This window comes from Puma concolor, chromosome E1 (genome assembly GCF_028749965.1).
Source record: "Puma concolor isolate L17-30 chromosome E1, mPumCon1.1.hap2, whole genome shotgun sequence".
Taxonomy (NCBI): domain Eukaryota; kingdom Metazoa; phylum Chordata; class Mammalia; order Carnivora; family Felidae; genus Puma; species Puma concolor.
The window spans coordinates 51,948,361-51,975,028 of record NC_141680.1 but is presented as its reverse complement, the minus strand read 5'-3'; the positions used below and the strand labels follow the sequence as shown (position 1 = coordinate 51,975,028).

At 47.3% G+C, this 26,668-nt stretch overlaps 1 protein-coding gene across 1 annotated transcript in view; it reads right to left on the bottom strand.

Annotated features, from left to right (window-relative positions):
• Window positions 1-12,914, bottom strand: part of GNA13 (G protein subunit alpha 13) — a 44,064-nt gene extending 31,150 nt beyond the window's left edge. The window contains exons 1-2 of the mRNA XM_086687835.1: window positions 12,456-12,914; window positions 9,809-10,035 (exon numbers count right to left, since the gene is read on the bottom strand). Coding sequence (XP_086543961.1) covers window positions 9,809-10,035; window positions 12,456-12,738 — 510 coding nt within the window. The 5' untranslated portion in view covers window positions 12,739-12,914. The remainder of the gene's footprint in view (window positions 1-9,808; window positions 10,036-12,455) is intronic.
• Window positions 12,915-26,668: the final 13,754 nt, after the last annotated feature.

Here is a 26,668-nt window from a genome sequence, read left to right as displayed (position 1 = left end):
GGCGCCCCCAAAAATAGGAATTTAGAGACCATCTTGTATCTGAATGACAATTTAAAGCATAATCTTCTCATTTGTTAGGCCTCTCGTGGCACACAGCTGACCAGGCCGTAACTCGTGAGTGACTCTTCAGCGACTCTGAAAACCTAGTGCGGTTTGCTCACTGCTAGTAGCTTCCATGAGTTTTCCTTTTACTTTATATCAATAAACGGATACAACCACACTTCCTATCAGGAGGCCCATACAACTCTATACAAGTCCGACTAGTCAGTCTGTCTTATTTAACAGAAAAATAACTTTTAAATAGATTATCCAGTGAATAAGAAAAGAGTAACCAGGATATTGAAAAGGAAAGTGAAAGTCTCTTACGTCTGCACACCAATTATTCATTAGTCCAGCTCCTGTAAGCCCAGAGGAGAAAAGTTCTCTTCGCAGGCTAACGGGTTCCTATTCTCTGGCTCAAGGAACCCAAAGACATTGTTGTATCTTAGCTAAAGGGTTTTGTTTGTTGACTAACAGTGTTTTTAAACGACAAAATCAGTAACATGGTTTCTTTCCTTAGGGGAGCAAATCTGAAATTTGTTTATTTTGCTCCCCAAGAAAACAGAGTTCTGTTAGACTACTGTTTTTAGATGGTTTTTATACGAAATGATCAGAAGTTATAAAATCTCACAAAAAGGGACATGAAATCTTTAAAAAATCGTTGTATTTTGTAAGGAACTTCTTTTTTTTTTTAATCCTTGGAAAAGAAGCCCAAATACCCTCTTCAACAGGCATCCTCGCAGAGCCTCTACCCACTACGGGCCCAGGAAACAAGGGGGGGGGGGCGTGCAGGTGTGTGGGCAGAGGGTCCGCAGAGACACAGAAAAGGAGGGAAGGAAAAAGAAACACGCACATTCAGTGGGAGTGGCTGGGGCACCTGCACCTATGCCAGAGGTCACCTCCACGCCGCCAGCAGGAAGCTAGGATTTGATGCGTTCCGCCTACACATCGGCTTGAAAACCAAGCAAAGTGACAGGAGAAGGCAACAAGACCCAACAGCGCGATGCCAGCTCGGTTCCCTTCAGTAGAGACGACATCCGGTCTAGTGAGAACAGAAGTCACAGCCCGAGTATTTTAGAACTCAGGGTTTTTATACTGGTAACCAACAGAGTGAATCAAATCAATGCTTACAGGCATTTGTTTTTTTAAAAAGCTACTTATGTAAAAGCTACTTATGCAAAAAGCTACTTTATGTGCATGTGGCGTATGAGGAACACCAGGAGCTGATGTTAATAATATGGCTAATATGAGCCGGGCACTGCACCAGAGGCTTTACTTTACATGGATCATCTCATGTAATTTCTGTAACAACTGGTAACAGCAAGCCCTCAGATAGGGAGATTTCAGAAACAGAAAAGGCTGGGGGACTTGTTCAAACTCACACCATCTAGTTCCATGTTACCCAACAGGAGAGCAGGTAACCGCAGCGAATTTTAAGGTCATCACATTAAAACCATTTGTAAAAATGTCTTGTAACATGTGAAATAAATAAATCAGTAAGTTGGAATATGGTTATTTTCAAATTTGCTCGGAAGATACATGGAGCAATACCAACTGCACAGGTCTTATGACTTAGACCTAACGCCAAAAAAAGTCAACGAAGAGTAATTCCACTCAAGTTTTCTGCATCTGTTTTATAATAGTTGGGGATGAAAAAGTTCATCGACAGCACGGATTTTAAAAATCTTTTTTATTCATTTTGCAAAAAGAAGAAAGCGATTAAGTTGGAAAGATTAACATAAACAACTACCACTGTAACAGATTGGTAACTTTAGCCAAGGCCACTGAAGTCTTGTTCTCAAAACAATATTACTATTTCATTGATACCTATCAACCCATTCTAATAAAGCTCTGCTAATGTGGATGTTAACAAATTCTCTTGAAAAAAGGCATCTTGCAAAAAAAAAACTTTTTTCACAATGACAAAAGTAAACTCTATCCTACAGCTCACACACACACACACACACACACACACACACACACACACACACACAGTACTTTCAAGCAAGGAAATGAAATTAATTGTCAATTTCCAGATATATTCAATTAAAAAAATAGGCAGTTTCTAACTGGAACAAAAACCAACACAAACCACGATCTGGAATGCTCATAAGCAGTATAAAAACTGTGACAGCTACCTAAGAAGCACTGCAAAGCTGGGGCGCCTGGGTGGCTCAGCCGGTTAAGCGGCCGACTTCGGCTCAGGTCACGATCTCACAGTCCGTGAGTTCGAGCCCCGGGTCAGGCTCTGTGCTGACAGCTCGGAGCCTGGAGCTTGTTTCAGATTCTGTGTCTCCCTCTCTCTGACCCTCCCCGTTCATGCTCTCTCTCTGTCTCAAAAATAAATAAACGTTAAAAAAAAAAAAAAAAAAAAAAAACACTGCAAAGGAGCTCATGAAATAACAGCACAGGTGTCCCGACAGCCCCTTCTCCACACCAAGTGCAAATCTGGGCAACCATGTGCTGGACACGGGCCCATTCCCAAATGACAATTTCTTAGAAAAATACATAGCTGCCTTTCACGCTGGTTGCCACTAGGCTCTCATGTTTCAGGGTACACGTTAAAAGCCACGTTCACTGACGGAACATCAGCTGAGGCTCACTAGTACACGTAGTTTTCAAGGATGTGAAGATCCAAACAGCCTTTATCATGATGAACGGTGGTGAGGATGAACCTGTACCACTAAGTTAGTAACTCTACCATTAAATGTCATCTAAGATTATTACATTATAACTATGACCTAAGTTAATAAAGTAAGAAAGGAATGACACAGGGATATTACGAAAGTTCAGAAGGCAGGAACTGTGACTACCAGTGCAACGCTATGTATTCTTTTATGTTTATTTATTTTTCAGAGAGAGCACGAGCCAAGGAGGGGCAGAGAGAGAGGGGGGCAGGGGATCTGAAGCAGGCTCCACGCTGACAGCAGCAAGCCCCATGCGGGGCTCAAACCCACAAACCACGAGATCACGACCTAGTCGAAATCGGATGCTCAACCAACTGAGCCACTCAGGCACCCAATGTATTAATAAAACCTTACACATACTCAAAAGAGAACTTTCTAGGGGAGTGTTAATTATCTGTGTGAATGCGTGTTGGCCAGAGAGGCTGGGAATGGAAGGAAAGAATGCTCCATGGACATCATGCTTGAGTGCTTCACAATGGTTCAGTGCCCAGTGCTGTGGACCAGCAGTCAGCAGATCAGGGCTCCAGGGTCTATTGTACCATCTTTTACCAGCTCTGTGAACCAAAGTATCAAGAAACCTCTCGGCATCTAAGTTTTCTAATCTGTGAAATGGAGACAACAGCATGCATTCTATTCCTCTCAGTTTTTTAAAGGATTTTATGACAATGTAGCTGAAAGGGCTTTAAAAGGTACAAAGCAATTTTTATAAAACATAAGGTATTAAAAAGTGATATAATTACCAGCCCTTGAATTAATTTTCTGGAGAAAGAAACTGGCACCTGTTTGGGGCTAACAGGACTAGGTACCCCAGCTTGGTGGGGCCTCTGCCTATCTGCGAAAGACGAAGAGGGAATATTCCATCCAGGAAGCCTTTGGCAATTACGGTTTTCTTCAACTTGAGCTCACAAACCTTTCTCCCGGGTTAAATGTACTGTAGTACGGAATTCTGAAACTCAAGCCTCGTTTTCAAAACAAAACGATTTCCTCGCTTCATCCCGTGGTTGTTTAATGAACATTTTTTGAGCAACACATATTACTATACCACTAGCTTTATTTAGCAATAAAAATAATAGAGAAAGCAGCACAGTATTTTACAATATCCCTTCAGCACCCAGAGCCTAAACATCCCATAGCTAGTTAAGCTATAGATATAAACATGAACACACTGACATAATATATCAAGAGATACGTATCCATGTAAATGCACATGCACACACACTATCTCACAAAATTGTATTAACGTTATAAGCACATGCCAAAGCACCCTCTTTTTTATTTTTTACTTATTTTTAAATGTTTATTTACTCTTTTTCAGAGAGAGCACATGCACACGCAAGTGGGGGAGGGGCAGAGAGCCAGACAGGGAGAGAGAGAATCGCAAAGAGGCTCTGTGCGAGAGCCCGAGGTGGGGCTCGATCCCACAACTGCGAGCTCCCAACCGGAGCCAATATCAAGAGACGGACACTTGCTCGACTGAGCCACCCAGGTGCCCCTTCTTTTTGTTTTTAACATACAGTCCTGTAACTCTGGGTTTCTAAGATGTGGATCAGATTTCATCTGATCAAATTCACCAAAAAGGAAATTCTATCTATAGAAATCTAAATTTTAAAATAGTCTTTTTTTTTTTTTTTAATTTTTTTTTTTTTTCAACGTTTATTTATTTTTGGGACAGAGAGAGACAGAGCATGAACGGGGGAGGGGCAGAGAGAGGGAGACACAGAATCGGAAACAGGCTCCAGGCTCTGAGCCATCAGCCCAGAGCCCGACGCGGGGCTCGAACTCACGGACCGCGAGATCGTGACCTGGCTGAAGTCGGACGCTTAACCGACTGCGCCACCCAGGCGCCCCAGAAATCTAAATTTTAAAATCTCTACAGTTTTTAATGTTACATATAATCCCTTTGTTATGTATGCGGAGATATTTTACCGTGATCCTAGAATCAGTAGACAATAAGTTTTTTGCAACTTGGAAGTCAAAGTCCTGATTTGATTTTATTCATAAAGGAAACAGACCAATTGCTTCTCTAACAGACACACGGTATTTTCAACAGACGATGGTAATTGATTCACCTTTTAAAGCCAACCCAAATTACTGCTAAAGAATAAACCAGTGCCTCTCACTCTATAGTGTTTCAAATCCATTTTGCCATACAAATAAAGAAATAAGTATTGTAGCCCAAACTGAAGTTCCTCCTTTACTTAGCACTCGGCTGCTCGGCACAGATCAGTGCCTGAGGCTAAACAGTTACTCCGTTACACAGACTGACAGGAGTTCTGTCTTCGCGGATAAACCACCTCATCAGCTCGGAGAAGCGTCACCATCATCGAGCACAACCTGTACTACTTGGGTAAGAAAGACTAAGTCTAACTGAAGGTACCGTGATTAAAAAAAGAAAAGAAAACAAAACAAAACCAACAACAACAAAAAAAAACCCCAGCTTTGGTTTCAGGGATTGCAAAGAAAGACTGGTCATTACAGGAAGTTGTATTAATGCTGACAAGTTAAAGTGTTTATAGAAAGTAGGAAGCTCTAGAATGTCCCTCCCACTCACACTTTCCTGCCCTATATGACCAGTTCCATTAACGGTGTTTCTATTTCTGAATAAGTCACTGTGTATTAAATATTCAAAACAATTATCTGGCAACGATTCCTGGCCATTTTGTCAGGTTTGCTCCGTATCTCCAGTTCTATCGGCTCCCGGCCAAGCCCTGTCTCCCATCTCTAGTCGTCGAAGTTACCAAATTCCCCGACTACAGTCACACAAGGTGTTCCAGAGGGCATCTCATCTGTACAGTGGCAGGCCCCAGTGAACATACTGCAAGGCACAGCATCACGAATATTCGATCCAGTACTAAAGGAGACCACTTCTTAACGATGTGTTACCCCGTGAGCTCGTTTCTAAGAATTAGGAAGGTACCTTAAGCCAGCACAGCAATGTAAATCTTAGATTTTTCTTCTTCCACAGTAAACTATTTGGCTTACCCATAATGAAACTAACCAGAAAAGGAAATGTTTGCCTTTGGGAGCTTGGGAAAGAAAACATTCATGTTTGCACCCGAAGTTATTCCTAACAAATGAATGGCTGGCTAAAACCCCAGGCTGTGATACCACTACCCCATCCCTTGCTCCAAAGACTGGTTATAAAGCAGTTGTTCATCTGAAGGAAGAAAAAAAAAGAGCCATAAAGAGGTTTAAAAACCGTTCCCATTTGTTTTCTGCATTTCAATTTGCATCAACAAATTTAATCACCAATCATTAGTTGAAGCAAACAAAAAAGGCTACTTTTATTCATCTGCTAACTCTACCCTTTTCCCGATGGTTTACTTTTTCCATCCAAGATTCAAGAATATACATTGTTAAACGTAAAAAGAAAAATTATGGTTTTGTAATACAAGGACTTCCCATCTCCTGGAAAATTAACAAACTACGTACAGAAATGATTCCTATTTCCCAGAAGAAACTTCATGTGAGATGTTTCTTTTTTTCTACAAGAACCTTATACTTCAGAATGTCTAGAAAATGAGTTAATGAGAGTCAGGCTTATGCTAGTGAGTGAGAAAAAGACAAGACGTGCCAAGAGAGCCTCTACTTCAGTGGGAGGACCAAATACAAGTGGCAACGAGTGGAGTACAGGCGACCCAGGGGGGCTAGAAGCAAGCACACGGAGGAGAGAAGACAGGGCAGGGAGCCGCGTTCCAGTAGGGAGGGCTGGACAAAGTCCTGACCCTGAGGCACTGTTCCTCAGGGTGGCCAAGGAGCAAATTCATCCAAATCACGGAGGACTGTCTGCTACAAATAAATACACATCACTGGGTCCCATTCCAGATTCCTGAATCAGATCCTCCTGTGATGGGAGTCTAGGGCTCTTTTTGTTGTTTTGTATTAAACAAGCACTGATGCAAGGGGTCCAGGGACCACATTTAGTCACATTAAAATGTGATTACCGTTCTTCTAGGTCAAGGGTAAGACCTAATGAATAGATACAATGATGAAAAACCCGACAGACCTTGTACAGACAGCCAAAGCAGCAGAAAATCAGGGTATGTGGAAATCGAGAGGTTACAGGATGTGCGAAGTAGTCTAATGAATATATGGTTGGAATCACAGGTAGGCTAGCTAGTCTTGACTCAAATAAAGAGGCTGAACTCTGTTCTGGACGTAACGGAGAATGAGCATGGGTTTCTGAACCAACCCATGCTACGTTTGAACAAGATTACTTAGGAGTCCAAGCAAGAGGTGCCAAGAAATCAGTGTAAAGGAGGAAATGGACGCCAGAGATTTTTCAGGGGGTGGAAAAGACAGGACTCAGGGGTTTCTGTGTGTAGAGAAAAGGAATTGAAGAGAACTGTCAGGAAAATCTTCAGTAAGCCAGCTGCCCTCTCAGTGTCCAACGCTACCCCAAGCACCACACAGCCTCCAAAAGTCCAAGAATCATGAATTCAGGGGAATAACGGGGCACCTTCCATACGCGCCAGGCACCATCAACAACGCCAAGTACACCCAGGAAAAAACTTCCGGTCCTCCGGGAGTTTAAAATTACATCTCTCCCGGGGCACCGGGGTGGCTCAGTCGGTTTACGCATCCAACTTTGGCTCAGGTCACGATCTCGTGGTTTGTGAGTTCGAGCCCCACGTCGGGCTCCGTGCTGACGGCTCGGAGCCTGGAGCCTGCTTCCGATTCTGGGTCTCCTTCTCTCTCTGCCCCTCCCCCACTTGCACTCTGTCTCTCTGTCTCTCTGTGTCTCTCTCTCAAAAATAAAGAAACATTAAAAAAAATTTACATCTCTCCCTGGTCCTCTTTTCTTCTGTCCCTACTTTTTAGGAGGAAAAGAAGTATCTCTGGAACTTGTCTCTCCTTGTGCTGGATGCCTTCTTTGCTACAAAGCATCAGCTGGGTCAAGTCACGACCATGTGGGGTCCTGAGCAGTTTTAGGGATTTGTTCCGAATGATGGACACTTAGGAATGCTTTCTCAACTAGGACGACATGGCAGTCTTGACACCAAACTGTCACGATGTAAATGTCCAGATTCAAGCGTCAGTGGAGCCCAACTGCAATTAAATGGACTTACGGAACTTTCCTACAGAAAACTTAGGGTACAGCTGTTTGTTTATTCATCCAACCAATATGAACCATATGCTTTTAAGATGGATGTTTCTTCCCTGACCAGGAAGGATGAATAACATCCTGAGAAACCTTGGAGAGAAAGTGTGACTTGTCAACAAAATGAATTAAGAAGGAGAGCAAGCAGCACTTAAACCGGGAGAGACGGGGACAAGGGACGGGAAAAGGGCGTATGGAGGAACCATCAGCTATCAAAGAACGAATACTAACCAGAGGGCAAAATTCCGCCACAAGTCTGAGAACTGGATGGAGGTCACTTGTCAAGTGAAATGCCCGATTTTCAAAATGTAATGTTGCCAACTCCTCCATTTTAACAAGAGTGTGAGACAGGCTTTGCCTCCCGCTAACGGACAAATACTGGACAAGACACACACGCTCTTGACGAGAACTACGCGAGACGTATGTGATCAAGTGCTCAGGCTGTACGGAGCCCATGAGAACCATAATTCAAAGAAAATAAAGATTCAGTATCAGTTGTATAAAAAACTAGCATGAACACATCTCTAGAACTTTTAATAACCAAGCCTGGCTTCTGAGTATGAACTGAAATGGCAAAGACTCCTAGCTGTACATCTTCTTGTAGCCACACCCATAACCGTGGATCACTTTAAGGCCGATGACATCATCGAACCACTTTCTAAGCAGTTTTACTTTTAACTGTCACTTTTTTTTTTTTTTTTGATTATATTATGGTAAAACACTTCAAATCTGTACTGCCTCCAAACTGCATACAGTCTAGATTGTTATTCCTGGGATCTCTCCGGTCTTTGGCAAATAAAACTCAGAATACAATCAAAGCATTTCACAGTTAAACTGCAAAACACTTGATTTCAATTACTATTTTTGTACCTTTAACCCCAATCAGATCCTTTCTTTTCCACCCTACCTTCAGTGCTGGGTAACAATTACAAAGTTTTATGATATTCTAAGATTATTTTGCTTTTTAAAAAGAAACATTTTGGGGGCGCCTGGGTGGCTCAGCTGGTTAAGCATCCGACTCTTGATTTCGGCTCGGGTCATGATCTCACGGTTGGTGAGTTCAAATCCCGCATCGGGCTCTGCGCTGACAGGGCAGAACCTGCTTGGGATTCTCTCTCTCCCGCCCCCCCCCACCCCCTCCCTCCCCCACTTGTGCTCTCTCTCTCAAAATAAACTTAAAAAAAGAAACATTCTGTAAAATGTGCTTAGAAACCTTTAAAAAACACACAGAGAAAGCAGATATATAAAAAACACAATGACTTAAATGTTATCAAGAACTTTAGTCTCTTTATATGTTTAATTAACCTGTATCGGGGCGCCTGGGTGGCGCAGTCGGTTAAGTGTCCGACTTCAGCCAGGTCACGATCTCGCGGTCCGCGAGTTCGAGTCCCGCGTCGGGCTCTGGGCTGATGGCTCGGAGCCTGGAGCCTGTTTCCAATTCTGTGTCTCCCTCTCTCTCTGCCCCTCCCCCATTCATGCTCTGTCTCTCTCTGTCCCAAAAATAAATAAATGTTAAAAAAATTAAAAAAAAAATTTTAATTAACCTGTATCATAAAATGAGTACCTTCAAGTCTAAATGACACATTTGAACAACTCAGTTCATTACTGAGCTCTCAGTCCAAGAGTAAAAGATCAATTTTTTAGGAGGATGAATTTCATTGTGGCAATTGAGAGGATATTATTTTCAAAAGGAGACTAAAATGAGGAGAAAATACCCATGAAAATCACTATCATCTTATTTGCGAAAAGAAAAGAAATGACCAATTAAACACCTCTGCGTCACCAACTCTATGGAGTTCAGCTTATTTTTATCTTGCTTAGTCAGAAGCTCATCCATATAGCAACCCAACTTTTCTGAGGCTAAAATTCTAGACATACATTTTTGTCGTGGGAGTCAGCGAAAACAGGTGTATTACAATCAGCTCCCGATGAATGTCACTAAAATAAATCGACAACAACGTTAAAAGAACAAATCTCTTACCAGTTGAAATTCTCGACGCCGGTCATAGGCGTTCTGTATGCCGCTGTCTGCCCACAATGCTCGTATAACCGGGAGATACTGTAAAAACACTCGACTTTCCACCATTCCCTGGGCCGCCATGGAGGACCGTGTGTCAAATGCCATCATCTTGTCCCCGTTGACTTGGTTTGAGTCGTCTCCCCACGGGATATGAAGCTTCTCACGCGCGTCCACCAGCACCCGCATACCTTTGTTTAAAAAGAAAGGAAAAGATGAGCCAGGAGCCACTGGATACTCTCACCGGTTCTATCCCGGTATTACTTTCTGAAACTTCGTAACTACTGCAGGCCTACCTCCTCCAAAAACCGAGACCAACATCAAAACACCCGCAACTCTGCAGAGCTTAAAAAGCCGGTTGTTCACAGTCATAAAATTAGAGCCTGGAAAAGCAAACACTATTCACACAATTGCTCCTTCTGAAGGATTTTAACATGTTCTAATTTATAAGATCACTTTTTACACAGTTTTAATAGAGGGGAGTCACAAGAGAACCAGAGCTGGTGAAGGAAAAAGAAATTATGCTGCAGGCTCTGGAAGCAACTGCGGCTAAGATTTTCTGAGCCCCTCAACAAGACATTTATGAAATGTCGAGAATCAAACATTATCACTCAGAGTTCCGTTCGTTCCCCAGGCATCCTGCTTTAACCCGACACCCAGTCTTCTAAGAGCACATTCAAAACTCAAAGACTCCCAAACCAAGCCTCAAATCAGGGTAAGTCACGGGAAAGCCTTCGATTTCCCAAACGGGGAAGAAGAGCAGCTGTGAAAAGTGTACCAAAACAGAGCGTTCAACTCGCACAGGTTAATTCAAACCGAGTTATCTCTGATCACTGCACTGTGACCTTTGGTCCATCTATCTTAACAGCCACGGGACTACTCGGGTCACTTGTCCGGATAACTGAAAATCCGTTTTTGCCGTCCACCTTCTAATCACGCCAACTCAAAAAAAGGAGATGTCTTGTGACTTACTTCATCTCATTGCCAATGTTAGAGTAGGGTCACATCAGGAGCCGGTGCACAACAAGGACCAGGTGTTTACCTGGCTCGTAATCAGTTACTATGTTGACTCTATCTATTGACATAATTCCAGAAGTTTGGCTGCATCAGGATACAAAGGTACCTATAATTAAGGACTGGCAAGGCGGAGTCTGCAGCCTTGAAAGAGCCCTCAATTAGCTTTGTGCTAAACATTAAGATGGGACAAACACAACTGTTTTTCACAGCTTAGCTGCAGGGGTACCAGGGCTCAGAGCTGACTCCTCTCCCCTCAATGCCCCTTGGTCCCCTCTCCCGGGGAGAAGTTTTCCTCTCCTCAATCCTGGGAGAAAGAAAAAGAAAAAAAAAGAAAAAAGAAAAAAAGAGTGACTGAGAAGGAGTTGCTTAAGAACTTCCTGAACAACAACAACAAAAATCCCACTTGAAAAAACACTGCTTGAAAATCTGCTGAAATCTGTAGCAAACTCCGGGACAACTGCTACCCAGATGGGAGTTTCCTGATGCACCTGAACCACCAGGCCCTGTATCTCAAATCTGCCAAAATGCCTTTCATAAAAAGTAGAAAATATTCGATACTAAGAATAAGGAATAGAATTGTCGCTGAAATAAGAATCACCTTCTCCAATTCTCCGGAAGTGCAGAAATAAAATTCACTTAAGAGCAAAGTTCAGTTTTAAACATGCTGTCAAACAGAAGCAGAGTCTATGATCCAAGACGACAGTGATTCACTGACTCAACCTGCACAGGCTTTGCATCACTTTTTAGGGCAAAGATTCTTCATACCAACGCACAGTTTTATTTAAATAGTACAGAATGAGGTGGAACCCCCCCTCTCCTGCCCTCACTTATTAAGCAAAAAGGAGAGTGGGACATGTTGCATACTGATTACAGGCAAAACATCCTGCCCCGCCGTGACAATGAGGCGAAAAACCACTGATGCTAATTTTTTCAGACTAACTGCATGGGTTTACTCTTTCCTGATGCCAGCACAGTACACAGGACTCCCCGAAGTTTCGTATCTTTGCCCCAAAGGGCCCACCAACTGTCACCCTTCGCCCTTGACAAGTCTCAGGCAAAAGTTTCCTTACTGAAACGATTCCAGAACTCCCTTGCTTAGGAGGCAGCCAAGGAAGCAGGGAATTGGGAGCAGCCCCGACCCCATGTGACTCGGGTCACCCACCCCGGGCGGCGAGGTTGGGCAGGCAGCGCCGGGCGGGGGATGGGGGAGTGTAGGTCTGGGGCTGGCCCTCGGGTCTTCTGGCCTCGTCCGGTGGAAGACGGGAGCGGTCACCCCGCACCTCGAGGCACTTCCCTCTCGGAGGCGAGGCCAGCGGCGAGGCGGGGGGTGCAGGGGACCTGCACTCGAACGGCAAGGGGGAAAGCGGGGCGCCCCCGGGCATCCTCTCCCCTGGCGGGTCGAGGGCACCCCGGGCAGGCAGGACCGCCGCCCAGGGTGGGCGCGCCCCCTTCCCGCCCGCCCGCCCGCCGGGCCGGGTCCTCTGCCCGGGAAGGAGCGAACGAGGGCGGTGCCCGGCCCCGCGCCGGCCGCCTCCGCCCCCCCCACCCCGCGCCGGCCGGGCCCGCGATCCCCGCGGCGACCCCCGCTCTGCACCTTTAATCACGTTGCTGTAGATGGTGGGGCGGAACTCCTCGCGCGCGCGCTGGTCGAAGTCCTGCCCGTGGATGATCCGCATCTGCTTCAGGAAGGTGGACTTGCCGCTCTCGCCCGCGCCCAGCAGCAGGATCTTCACGAGCCGCTTCACGTAGGTCTTCTCCCGGGACAGGCATTTGTCGATCTCCTTGGACTTGCGCTGCTGCTCGGCCTCGCCGCTCGTGAGCACGCAGCCGGGGAAGCACACGGACAGCACGGACCGCGACGGCAGGAAGTCCGCCATCTTGCCGCCGCCGCCGCCGCCTCGGCGGGCCCCTCCGGCTCCCTCCACCTCCTCCTCGGGCGGCGGGCGGCTCCTGCTACGAGGCTCGAGGGCGGGGAGCGCTGCGGCGGCCCGAGCGCGCCCGGGGAGGGAGGGAACCAGAGAGGTGACTCGCAGGGCGGGCCGGGCAGGGCGGGCCGGAGGAGCCGGGGAGGGCGGGAGGGAGGGAAAGAGGGCGGGGCCAGGAGGGGCGGTGGCCCCCGGGCGTGCGCGCGCCCGCCGCCTCCCGGGGGCGCGCACGCACGCACGCACGCACGCCGAGGCCTCTTCCCACCAACCCCGCTCCAACCCGCCGCCTCCCGCCGTGGCCCGGCGAGTCAAGCTCTAGCCCCGGTGCCCGCGGCCGCCGCTCGGCGCGCGCGGGGGTTGGGGTGGGGCTGGGAATGGTCACGTGGTCTCCGGCCAGCCGGGGCGCGCGCTTGGAACCCGACTTTCTGTTTCCCTTTAATTAGCTGCGCCCAATGACTGGCAGGAGGGCCGCTTCCCCGAGCCCGAGCCCGGAGGCAGGAGGCCGGAGACCGGGTCCCAGACCCTGCCCTTTGGGGCTCTCCTACGGCTCTCACTGCTGGGTTACGTTCCCGCCGCCTGCTGTCAAGATTCGCGCGCCTGATTTCGAGGCCCCTGGCTGGGGTGCTATTCAGGCAGCAGGCGCGAGTCTGGAAGGTTTTAGGGCCTTTTCTTGAGGTGGTTTCTTTGACATCCTGCTCTCCCAAGCCTGGAATGATACCCACACATCATCAGCCCCCCTCCCCACGCCCCCAACTCTTTTTGGCATTCTCAGACCCCGCAAAAGAGCAGATACTGGAGTTGATGTTAATCTGAGATGTGCGAGGAGGGGTTGCTAATGCCTCATTCGTGCCGCACCGAAGTCAGTGGATGGTAGCTGCAGGAGGGTGAGGTCATGGTGAAAATCCCCCTAAACCGGACACAGTGAAGCAGACTCTTCCCTACAAGGAAGCAGATAAGCTGTCTGTTTGACCTAGGACTGGAGCTAGCAAATGTTAGGTTTCCTGCCAGATTACAGAGGATATGACCAGCCAAGGGACTTTTTTGTGTCCTGACAACAGATTCAGGCCCGGACACCTGAAAGGGCTGCCAGGGGACGAGCGACAAGTGACAGCTGGGGTGGCAGAGAGACTGTGCAGACAGGACCCCGGAAGCCAGCTTCTTTATTCTCAGTGTTTAGTTTCAAGTGGAAACAGCCGTTTTGGTCGGTCTCTGCTCTGGGCAGTGCAAAGGTAACGTTCCTTGATTTGGGGCCCTGTGTCTCAGAAGCCACCCTTGTGTTAGGCAGTTGTGGTTAAGAGGTCAGCACTCCGAGAGGCACAGGGCAGGTTTAAATTTAGAAAATCAGTGCCAATCAGTTTGCTGTCCGGTTGGCTTCATGGCCAAGAAGCCTCATGAGTCAGTAAATAGGCTTCAGTAAACATGGCTATAGTAGGACTATGTCCTGTTGTCCTGGCCAAGCCTGCAGGGTAGACAATGGACAATCTACAAAGCAGGATAGGTTCACCTCCAGAATCTATGGATTGATAGAGTCAGAATCACCGGGCGGGGCCTTCTGGCAAAATGTACGGTAAAAGTCTACCCTGGATGGAAAAATCTCTCTAGTCTCAATAGTGTTCAGGAGGCCCTGTTCTCCAACCATGAAGCGGCTGACCTCTGCCCACGACACGGGAGCAGGTGTGGCCCCCACGCACCGTGTCTCTTCGGACTCCAGATGCTGATCTGAACTCATTTGCAAAAACAGGAGGGAAGCCTGGAAGTTAGGTGGTTAACATGTTGCCTTTCTTTTTCCAAAAGTGTGTGCAGCATAATGGAGAAGGGAGGGTGTCTAGGAGTCAGGAAGGTATTCCTGCCCAGCCGGTTCATGTTGTGACATGCAGAGCAGCAGAGAAAGCTATTCAAAGCCCTGCCTGTAACCCTTGGTTGGCTCAGATCGAGTCTAACTGGCTCTGGTCAGTGTTTCTGAGAGACATCGTTGGGCCTAGCCTGAGGTTTGCCGATAGCGGTCCAACTGCTTCTATTTAATAGTCAAGCCACCTTGAAATTATAAGTGTAAAAAATGAGTTAGAGGGGCGCCTGGGTGGCGCAGTCGGTTAAGCGTCCGACTTCAGCCAGGTCACGATCTCACGGTCCGTGAGTTCGAGCCCCGCGTCGGGCTCTGGGCTGATGGCTCGGAGCCTGGAGCCTGTTTCCGATTCTGTGTCTCCCTCTCTCTCTGCCCCTCCCCCGTTCATGCTCTGTCTCTCTCTGTCCCAAAAATAAAATAAAACGTTGAAAAAAAAAATTAAAAAAAAAAAATGAGTTAGAGGTTTGGTGGTTCCTCAGAAAGTTAAACACAGAACTGACGTATGAACTAGCAATTCTACTTATAGGTCAAAAATAATTGAAAACAGGTATTCAAACAAAAAATTGTGCACCTGTGTTCATGACAGAGCACTGTTCAGAAGAGCCCAAAGAAGAAAACCCGCCCTATATCCATCAATAGATGAGTGGATAGGAGGGCCTGGGTGGCTCAGTCGATTGAGTGTCCGACTTCAGCTCAGGTCATGATCGCTCGGCTCATGGGTTCAAGCCCCGCATCGGGCTCTGTGCTGACAGCTCAGAGCCTGGAGCCTGCTTCGGATCCTGTGTCTCTCTCTATCCCTCCCCCATTCGTTCTCTTTCTCTCAAAAATAAATAAACATTTAAAAAAAGAAGAAGAAGAAAATGTTTAGGAACTACATATTGGTGACAGTTGCAGAACGTCGTGAATGTACTAAATGCCCTGAATTGTATACTTTAGTCAAATGATGCATTTGATGTTATGTGAATTTTATCACAATTAAAAAAAAAAAAAATGAAGTGGGGAAAATAACATTTTCCGTAAAAGAAAACGCATCATTTAACACTGAGGTACCCACAGTGTCCCACGTTCAATGAATGAACGTGTGATTGTGTTCGTTTTAAAATAACAACCTAAGGTATATGTTTGCACCAGAAGCAAATCCACTCCAGCAGTTGCTTCGGGTTACATTGTAACGGTATTAATGCTTTTTTCATTTCCAGATAGATTGTTCCGTAACTAAAAAAAGAAAATCCAAACTGGCTAAGGGAGTACAGAGTCCTTGGTTAGAACTGAATCTGCTGGGTGCTAGATTTCCAGAGGCCCCAGATGTGAATTCCTTGGAAGCATATTGCTGCTAGCCACATGCAAACGACGGATTCTGATGCCCCAGAGGAGCTGTGATAAAATGGTTGATTAGTTGCCATGCTCTATTCTTTCTGGAAACCCAAGGTCTGGCGGCAAACAGTCTTGTGAGATAAACAGCGAAGCTGTGACTAAAAATGTAGAAATCCATTTCCAAATAGCTCTTCGTCTGTGACATGGTCACTTCAGGAAGGACACGGGCCCTTTCCAGTAATACTGGCGATGCTTGAAATCAATTACTTGTAACTCTTTTGTTGGAATTGGAAGATAGGCCTCCTATCTTACAGTCACAGCTTTTTTGCAGTGAAAAAAAAAAATGGTATGGTTTAGCTCATTTACCTACACTTCGTGCCAAATAACTTTGGGCTATTTACAAAAATCAGTATTATCCAGAAAGGACAAAAATTTGTCACCCTCAGACATGCACATTCCAAAGAATATGCCAGAGGCTCTGGGAACAATTCCAAAAGAGGAGTTACTTTTTTTTCTTTTTTTTTTTCCAAATGATGAGAAATCTAATTTTTTTTTTTTAACGTTTATTTATTTTTGGGACAGAGAGAGACAGAGCATGAACGGGGGAGGGGCAGAGAGAGAGGGAGACACAGAATCGGAAACAGGCTCCAGGCTCCGAGCCATCAGCTCAGAGCCTGACGCGGGGCTCGAACTCACGGACCGTGAGATCGTGACCTGGCTGAAGTCGGACGCTTAACCGACTGCGCCACCCAGGCGCCCCGAGAAATCTAATTTAAATAAGTGTTTCCCCTGCCCAGGTGACTACTCGCCACTCAGGATAGGACAACGCCCGCTTAGGTATGTTTATTTAAAAATCAGCCACATTACTTGATGGTTAAACCTGCGGTTAATTTTCTAATAAGGGTAACAACACAGCCGGCAACCTTGCTACACAAGTCTTCTTTTGCCTCATCAGTGATATCCAATAGGTGGGTTCTAATCCTTTCTTCCACATAAACACAGGCATGGATTTTTCGGATCTTCATTTCCGGTCCTAGAAAGGGACGGGGATTCCCTAGCCCTCCCGCGACACCAATCCCTGCCATGTGTGTAATGTTTTCAAGGCCCCGAAGCACTTTGACCTACTTGTTCTCATTCTCTTCTCTGCTCACAAGAGCCGGACTAGGAACACCCAGTGTCGACCTGCTCCCCTCCTGTCTCACCCTGAGTAGCTGATGGGGAAGAAAAGGTTCGAGGTGACACAACGGAAGCCTCATCCAGCCTGGCCACTTACAGAGCCAGAACGAGGACCACCGCCTGCCCCCCCCCCCTTTGGACTCTACATCCGGTGCTCTTTCTGATATGCCAAAGTTGCATTTGTGCCCCGAATGTCCAGCTGGATGAAGTTCAAACTTAAGCAGCTAACTGTGCTTATAACCAGGAGGCACCACAGAGTCCCGTAGTTTTTGGTGGTTGGCGGGTCTGTTTTTCCAGCCCCTTTGCAGCTGGCTGTCATCGGGAAGTTCACCAGCTCTTAGGCTGATTCTGGTAAGATGTTCCATATGTTGAACCCAGCCTCTAGTTTGTAAAATGTTCCAGGTGGCTGATGTAGAAATGAGAAAAGAGAAGCCAAGCTTATGGCCATATTTACATGATGCGTAAACCCCAGACGTTCCCTTAACGTGAGTTAGAGATGAGAAGGCACGTTTTTTTGTTTTTGTTTTTTTTTTTTTGGCAATGAAATTTGCCTCTCACGTGGAAAGTTTTGTATGAAACTAGGCATGCAGAGTTGTGTTGCTGGTGGGGTTTTTTGTTGTTGTTGTTATTAATGGAAAACATGACTTTAATTACTGGCTGTACTTTTCTCAGCCTCCGAGAAAGATCCATGAGTTGCTGTGGACCAGCTGTGACCTCACTCGGCTTATCTGAACTCAGAAGCCTGTGCCGTCTTAAAGACACATGCCGGCACTCATATAAGCCCTTACACCTTGCATAAAGCATCGGATTCATTTACGGGCAGTCTATTTATATGACACGAACAAAAAGCTTTGCCCGTAAATCTGAGATCCTTTCTGAGAAACTCAAAACATCTTGCTCAGTCCCTCCCCTTTATTTTCCCTCAGAGCTTTTTATTTTTAATTTTTTTAATGTTTTATTTATTTTGAGAGAGAAAGAGAGAGAGAGAGAGAGAGAGAGAGAGAGTGTGTGTGTGTGTGTGTGTGTGTGTGTGTGTGTGAGCAGGGGAGGGGCTGAGAGAGAGAGAGACCCAGAATCCGAAGCAGGCCCCAGGCTCTGAGCCCGATACGGGGCTCGAACAAGTGAACTGCGAGATCATGACCAGGGCCTCAACCGACTGAGCCGCCCGGGCACCCCACCCCTCAGAGCTTTTTAAAGATGAGGGATCATCTTTATATTTTATTGCCTGTAAAGGGGCTGCCCGTTGCCAGAAACAGGTAAGGGCTCTTTCACATTAACTTCTGTTTCTCTAGGGAAGTTTCAGGCTGTGAAGCCTCAGTTTATTCCTGCGTCTTAAAATCCTCTGCTCCCAATCTGGCCGAAGAAGTTTTCTTTCACTCAGAACGCTGGATTACAGGCTCGGGCCTGTTGCTTCCAGGAACCACACTCCTGGCCAGCTGGCTAGCCAGGTCGCATCACACATCGCAGCCTGTAGACCTCGCTTTGGCCTCAGCATAAACGCTAGGGTGGGTCAGTCGGTCGAGTTGACCATCAAGCAGTAAGGGCTCACACACAGGGGCACTGAGAAATAAGTCCGTGTAGCCTTTGTCTGAATGCAGCAGCCTGGCTCATGGAGCCCATAATGTCATCAGCACGTCTGTCTCCAAACTCCCGGGTCAGCTGCTAAGGAAAAGCTGGGCTAGCTTATGGTTGGATTCTGGGAAAGGCAGCCAGCTGCTGAGTCAGAGTCCTAGCCTGGAAGGGTCTAGAAAAGCTGAAACACAGTCATCAAGGTCCCTGTCTCTTGCTTTAGGAATTAGCTTTCTCCTGGCTGTGGGAGGGCTATGCCAGGCCTGCCTGGAAGATGAGAGGCAGACATAAAAGCAGAGGGAAACCGATCGCCTTGTCAAGCTATTGACTCCAGTCATTCTGTACTTAACGATGGTTTCCCGTCTTTGCAAATAAACAGAACCGGAAGAAGAAAAAGTCTCTTCGGTAGGGAGGTCATCTGCGTTTCCATCCAAACCACACAAATCGTATCAGATGGTTTGCTCATCATTTTGCAGCGAATATAGTGTGGGTGCAGGAACTTGGGAAGAACTCAACGTATTCGAGCCTTGCCCTTCGTATCTGTAAAATGGGAGTGTTTGAACATAAAGATTTGTCTTGAGGATTAATTACAAGATAAATCCACTCCATTTCTGTCCATAAATGAGAGGTTCAGTTTTAGACTCTCGGAGGAAGCAGCAACCAAACTTCTTTAACATCGCTTTGAAAGTTTAGCAATATTGTCCTGGTCAGAACGGGCTCCTGATATTTCCCGAGCTCTTCCTTCTGAGTGTAAACGTATCTCCTCTGCTCAGGTTCATTCATAGCGGCTGATGTGTCCCCCAGCGGATCCCTTTGTCATCAAAAGAATTTAACACAACAATGAAAAAAGTGCATGTATATTAGGGGTTGTCACCCAAATTTGAACTCTCAAGAGGGGACGAGTTTATTACTTTCCATCAATAATGAGAGTATAAGGGATCCGCGCAGAGAGCAGAGGTTCAAGTGGAGATGTTGGCACAGTGAACTAAGAGCATGGGCTTTGTTTTCCAATCTGCAAAGTGGGTATAATCATCTTAGCGTTATATAAGGGGGGAGAGTTATATAAAATGACAGAGCAGGCTTTTAGTCAATGTCACCATGTTTCCCTGCTGTCAAAGTATTTACTTGACCAATCGATGAACTGGTGTCTATGTCACGAGGGTCATGGATGATGAGGGAAGCCCCATGATCGTGAATGTGGATACCTCTGATCACAAGCCCATGCTCTGGTCACACCCCTATCGGTAGACATCTCTTGGACAGCCCTTGGGCCTCAAGGTGGGCACATCAGTGGTGTAGTCGCCCCTTAGGACAGACCCACTCTCAGGGACACAGGCTTGGTCTGCTTGGATAAGGTACTTAGGGATTCTAGTTCCCTGGCCTTTTGTCTGGGAGAGGCACAGGCTCTGGGCAGGTCCCTTTGTCTCGCCCTACAAATAGGGACAGCACCAGGAGAGAGCCAAAGCGGGACCCTCTAAGCACAGGTGGAGGTGGGGACTTCTCTTGTCTGGAGCTCAGGGCGGTACTATCTGGGAGGATATAATGAGATCGTATCTAAATTGCCCCCATTTTACAGACATGGGGCCTAAACTAAACCTCAGAAACGTTCATCTTCCCGGGCTCTTGAAAGCGTATCCCAATGGAGAAAATGGCTGACATACTGCACTGAAGTCCTTTATGAGCCAGTCCTTGGTTGGGGACTTCTGTGCCCCTCTGGTAGAAGCCTGCTAAATATCTGGCTCATCACTGCCCTTTCCAAGGCCACCTTGGGCAAGAAGTCAATGAGTGCTTTATAGAATAGCAGATACATAACGAGTGTGCTTCAGATCAATCCTCAGTTTGTTCCTTCACCTGGGACTCCTGCTAAGGGCCTCAGGGAAAGCACAGTTACCCCCAGGAAGGAAGGGAACTTGCAGCACTGCCCCAGGCAGGGCCTGATGCCCTTAAGGCAACCTCATCCCCTGTAATTTAGGAACTCCTCGCATTTCAGAGGGCCTGGGGAGTGGGGGGTGGGTAGGTGCTCAGATTTAGAAAGATTGCCTTGGGTGGTTTTCTCCCTAAGCACCACACCGTGTCTCCACTAATGTGTTACAATTAATAAACTGGGGTTGGGGGCAATTTAACTTCCCCTGGGACCAACATACTTGACCCAATAGACTCACAGGGGAAGACCAATGGGCTCCGAGGGAAAATCTGAACAAACTGTAGACCTCCATTTACGTCTTGGGTACCCCCCAAATTTGCTCCTCCATGGCCCTATTCTTATTTAACCTCCATAAATAAGGGAGCAAAGAACAATGGTGGGCACTTTCTCGATAGCCAGCTAGGAGGTATTTCTGAAAAGCCTTCTGTCCAACCTCCCCCCCCCCCCCCCCGCCAGGATAATCCTCTCATGGGATAATAGCATTTTCTTAGGGAGGTGTTTCTCTTGACAAATTACTGTCCTGGTAAATTTCACACCAGCCATTTCTCTAGCTTGGCCCGCAGTGGTGACAAACACCCGAAGTTCTCCTCGTTTTGGTTTCCAGACTGTCTTCCCTGTCTCCCATCCTTCTTCCCCCTACCTCCTTTTCTTTAGGCTTCCCCTCCTACCCTGCCCACCCCCCATCTGCCCTCTCCCTCCTTTCTTACTTTTCCCAGCCCTTCCTTCCTGTGTCTCCCTTCCCAGATTGGCGGGAGACAGTACCTGGCCCCCGCGGTCCTACAGATCCTCACATCGCCCATCACAACACAGGTCACATTGGCTGTAATTGTCTCCCCTCACCTGCCACTCAAGAATGTGGGCCCTTTGAGGCAAGGGACACCGCTAACTTATTTCGTATCTTTCGGCATCTAGCATGTCATATCGTAACGGCTCGCTAAATGTATGTAATTAATTTAAATGAGGAGACAGCCACCTGCCTACTTCCAGGTTGCTTTCCTGCATTTCTGAGCGGGGCCAGCTGGATTTGCAGCCCTCCAGGATTGGAGGGATCTAGACAGGGAGTAGAGAGAACACTTTTGGCTCAGCCCCACTTGGCAGAACTTGCTATACACTGTGCTAACTTGGAATGGCTGGATAAGGTCACAATATGGGTTATTGAGCGACTTGAAGTAGCTGAAGGGCTTGCGTGGGGTGGGGTGATTAGGGCACACCATCACATGATGGACACCAGTCAATCAAGGAACCTGCTCACGGTGGGGCAAACAGGACAGTGGAGTTTGTGTGGGCCACGAAACCTAGAACTTGGGTCGTCCTTCTCAACAGCAAACAACGAATAGGTGCCCATGTCCATCAGGTATGAGCTGGGCTCACAAAGGACATCAGCGAGAATTGGGCAGATGTGGGTTCAAATCCCAACTCTGCTCTCTGTCTTGTATCCCTCATCAGTATCCTGGCATAAGCCACCTAAACTTTTTGAACCCCGTTTTCCTTATCTGAGAAATGGAGTCAATTATGCCCACACCTCCCTGGGTTGCTGGGAGGATGAATTGTCATGACATACGTAAAGCACATAGCAAAGTGTCTCCCTCCAAAGAGCTGTTTGATCATAGTAGCATTTGCTCTAGGCACTGGGGGTTAAAAGCTATTAAAATGATTTTGTTATAAAAATACAAAGATTTTGGGGGGCACCTGAGTGGCTCAGTCAGTTAAGCGTCAGACTCTCGGTTTTGGCTCAGGCCATGATCTATCTCATGGTTTGTGAGATTGAGCCCCACGTTGGGCTCTGTGCTGACAGTACGGAGACTGCTTGGGATTCTCTCTCTCGCTCTCTCGCTCTCTCTCTCTCTCTGTCCCTCCCCAGCTGGCTCTCCCACTCCCTCAAAATAAATATATAAAGTTTTTTTAAAAAGTAAATATTGGGGTGCCTGGGCGGCTCAGTGGGTTAAGCATCCAACTTCAGCTCAGGTCAAGATCTCGCGGTTTGTGAGTTCAAGCCCCTCGCCAGGCTCTGTGCTGACAGCTCAGAGCCCGGAGCCTGCTTCGGATTCTGTGTCTCCCCCTCTCTCTGCCCTGCCCATGCTCATGCTCTGTCTCTCTCTGTCTCTCATATAAACGTTAAAAAAATTTTTTTAAAAAGCAAATATAAAGATTTTTTTTTCATGCAAAGTTGCTTATGCTAACTTTTAAATGAAGCATATTGATCATTGCTTCAGGGAGCTAGAGTCGAGAGCATGGTTGTCTCCTAGAAATATAATGCAAGGCACATAATGTAATTTTAAATTTTCTAGTAACCACATTAGAAAAATGGGGGAAAAAAAGTAAAACTGATTTTAACCATATAGTTTATTAAGCCCAGTATACCCTAAATACCATTTCAATGTGTAATTGATATAAGGATTATTAAAGAGATACCTTACATTCTTTTCTTTCTTTCTTTCTCTTTCTTTCTTTCTTTCTTTCTTTCGTTCTTTCTTTCTTTCTTTCTTTCATACAAAGTCTTACAAACTCAGTGTGCCTTTTATATTCGTGACAACCTCAGCTGAGATGCTGACTTGTCCTCAAAGGTACCTGGTCTGTATTTAGATTTCATAAAATTTAGAGTTAGAAAGGTAGAGGCACAAAACCAAGGTGTTTCAGGCACACTTAGATATTTTCCAGTAACCAGAGAGAGAGACAGCTCCGTCTTTAAGCTTAAATTAATTAGAATGAAACAAAAAATGAAGTTCCTTGCTGTCATTAGCCACATTTCTTTTTTTTTTTTTTTTAATTTTTTTTTTTAACGTTTATTTATTTTTGAGACAGAGAGAGACAGAGCATGAACGGGGGAGGGTCAGAGAGAGGGAGACACAGAATCTGAAACAGGCTCCAGGCTCTGAGCCATCAGCCCAGAGCCTGACGCGGGGCTTGAACTCACGGACCGCGAGATCGTGACCTGAGCCGAAGTCGGCGGCTTAACCGACTGAGCCACCCAGGCGCCCCAACATTTCAAGTGCCCTTTAGGCTCAGTATGCACCTGGTGTGTGCCCAGGACACCATGGGGGCCGGTTTGATTAGGACCGACCCGTGGAGGTTGAAAAGGCATGGCAGAATCCGGCTGGGAGGGGTTTCGATCCTGGGTTACGATGTGATGATTTTATTCTGTGGCTAAAGAGGAACCACTGGACTATTTTCAAGCAGGGGGCAGGTGACCTGTGTGCTGCTTGAGGGCGAGCCATCTGGTGCCCATGAGGGGACAGAGAGGGGAGAGACAGCAGCCAGCAAGAGCAGCTTGGAGGTGTCTGCGATAGTTCGGGTGTGCAGTGATAGCATCTGGCTAGCGTGAGAGCAAAGAGAACGGTCCAGAGACTTTTCAAAGCCTGACTCAGGACTTAGAAAGCGAAGGAGGGTGAGGGAAGGGGCAGGATGGCGGGAGGCTGGGAGGCTGGGAGGCTGGGAGGCTGCATGCTTGGGGGACCGGCTTGATGTGGAAAGGCTTAAGGGGCCAGGATGTTGGTGCTTATCAGAAAGCGATTCCCCTAAGACAAACAGCCGAACCCAGGCCCAGGAGACTGTGTATTTTATGGATTTTTTTTTTTTTTTTAAAGAAGCAAATGTATAGTTTACAACACCCACTCCACCCTCTGAATCACATGGTCACCCCGGACTTTGCCCAGAGTTCCTGAGATTGTGAAAGACACTCCTTACTTCTAGGGAACTCCTTGGGGTGGTGGGTATAGGCTGGAGCAGAATTAAAGACTTCTCAGAAGTCAGAGGAAAAGTTCTAACCTTCTATTCCCTAGCTACTTTTTTGTACCCCTAATATCTTCTATGGGAAAAGCATTACTTCTACCCTGAGTTCAGGTTTTGTTAGATCTAAGTGGGGGGCCGGGGGCTGCTGGAAAGGAAGCTGCTTGTCCCCTCTCCTAGGTCCCTCCTAATCCTCCAAGTAGCCTAAGTCACTGTAATCTCCTGTCTCCACACGCCGATGGTCCAGGTCAACCAGCAGCCTCCTTGGGCTGCTGGCACACAATGGGGTGTGGCCTGGGGACGATGAAACACACCCGACTCTGCGTTGTCTGGATATGTGGGGAGTGCCTGCTTAGACCAGGCACTGTGATACATGTGGGGGACTACAAGGCAAATGAGTTTATAAGGCGCTTCCAGTGGGCAGAGCCAACTGGTCAACCAGCCATTACTGTGCTAAACGATGGTAGCATGGCCCAAGACCATCTCAAGCAGCCAGGGAGCTCAGCGTGGGGCCTCTCTGGAAGCTTAGTTTGAAAGAAGAGAGGGGGGGAAGAAAAGGAGTGCCTTCTGGGCTACGCAATGACATCCAGATGAGGACTAGGATACCTGGAAGAATGGGGGACTACTAGTGACATTACGGTGGTGTTCATTGTCTACCGGCTCTTGTTAGATGCCACACGCTATCCAGGGGCTCCTTATCTGTGAGCCTTCTCCCCATTTCCCAGATGGGGAAACCGAAGCTCTGAGCGGTAAAGTGCACTTGTCAGGGCAGGGTCAAGAGCCGGTGCTGACCTGATTCCAGAAATGCCTGACTCCTGCTTCTCAGCTCACGGTGTATGTGCCCCTGAGCCCGCCAACCCCTCAGCCTCATACTGGGAGCACTTGGGGACCCCACACTGATCTACAAAAATTAGGTTTTAGTGTGGTCTTGAGAAGCAGACTAAAGTCATGCCTTCGGGTGGTCATGGGGTCCTGCCTGTTGCCAATAGGAATCACCAGAAGGGCCGAACAGATAGTTCCATCTAGGACATGAAGGGGATACTTAAGCGACTGTCGTGGCTCTGTCCCAGCACGGCACTGTCCGGCGAGGAGGCAACAGTATGTCATGTAGCTCCAGTCCCCAACGTGTCCAGGCAGCTCCGAGCCTCCTGACAGGGTGGGTCTGGGCAGACATTTCCTCCCGGGGCTGGCTGGGCAACAGATGTGGGTTTTTCTAGGTCAGGCGGGTCTGTCTTCAGCAGGCCTGAGGATGCACAGTTTGTATATACTGCAGACGTTGCCGGCGTGCTGTGTAAACACAGACTATCTTCCACTCCAACGCTTCCTTTGGCGAGACTCGTCCAACCGGGATACTTGATTCCAACTTTCTTATCAACTTGAAGCTTCCTACTCTGATATCAGGAAGCTATTAAAGTCCATTTCCTGGTATTGCCTTGACCTCACCAGTGCACGCTCGCATTGAGGTGAATGTCCCTTAGAGGAGAATATTTTTCACCTTCAAAAGCCTGTCACCCAGCCTCAGATGCCCCACATCAAACAAGCCTGCAGGCATTTTGAAAGTGTGCTTAGCCAAAGCCTTACGCCCGAAACGTTTACTTCCTACCGCAGCGAGTTTAAGCGTATTTACTTGGCTTTGGGGCTCTTCTTAGCGGGCCCAGCTGCCTCTTTGACTCTGTTTCTAGACTTTTTTTTTTTTTTTCCACTCCCGATTGTCAGTCTTTCCCATACCATATCCTTCAGAGAGGTCCTGCTCACCCCTTTTAAACTTTTGTCCCTACTTCCTGCCTCCCTCTTGCCCTTCCAACTGTAAAAGTACTACTCTCCTGTCTTCCCAAGTGCTAACGGAAGTAAGGAATAGGAGAAAAAAGAAACGGTCGAGATCCAGCTGGAAAAAAAAACTCCAAACCTTCCCAACCACTTCGTTTTCCTCCCTCTCATCTGAACCCCTACGGAACTCATGTCTCTGCCACACGACTCGGGACTTGTGGTCCCCAGCCTCCAGCATGGCCCCCGCTGGGTCTCTCCTGGTATTCACACGCCTGGGTAGCCCCTTTCCCAAATGACCAGGCCTGCGTGACCCATACGTTATGGTGGCGCAGAGTTTCACGATGAAACACACCGTTGTCTCTTGGGCCCTGCTCTTGCCTCGCTCTCCTGGGTCACTCACCAGAGGAGAAGCCAGCCACCGCGTCGCGAAGACACTTAGGCAGCCCAGCGCGGGGGTCCACGTGGGGAAGAACGGAGGCCTCCTGCCGAGTGCCAGCACCAAGGAGCGAGCCACCTTGTCTCCAGGCTCCTGAGAGGCTCTGAGCGAGAACCACGTGGCCCTA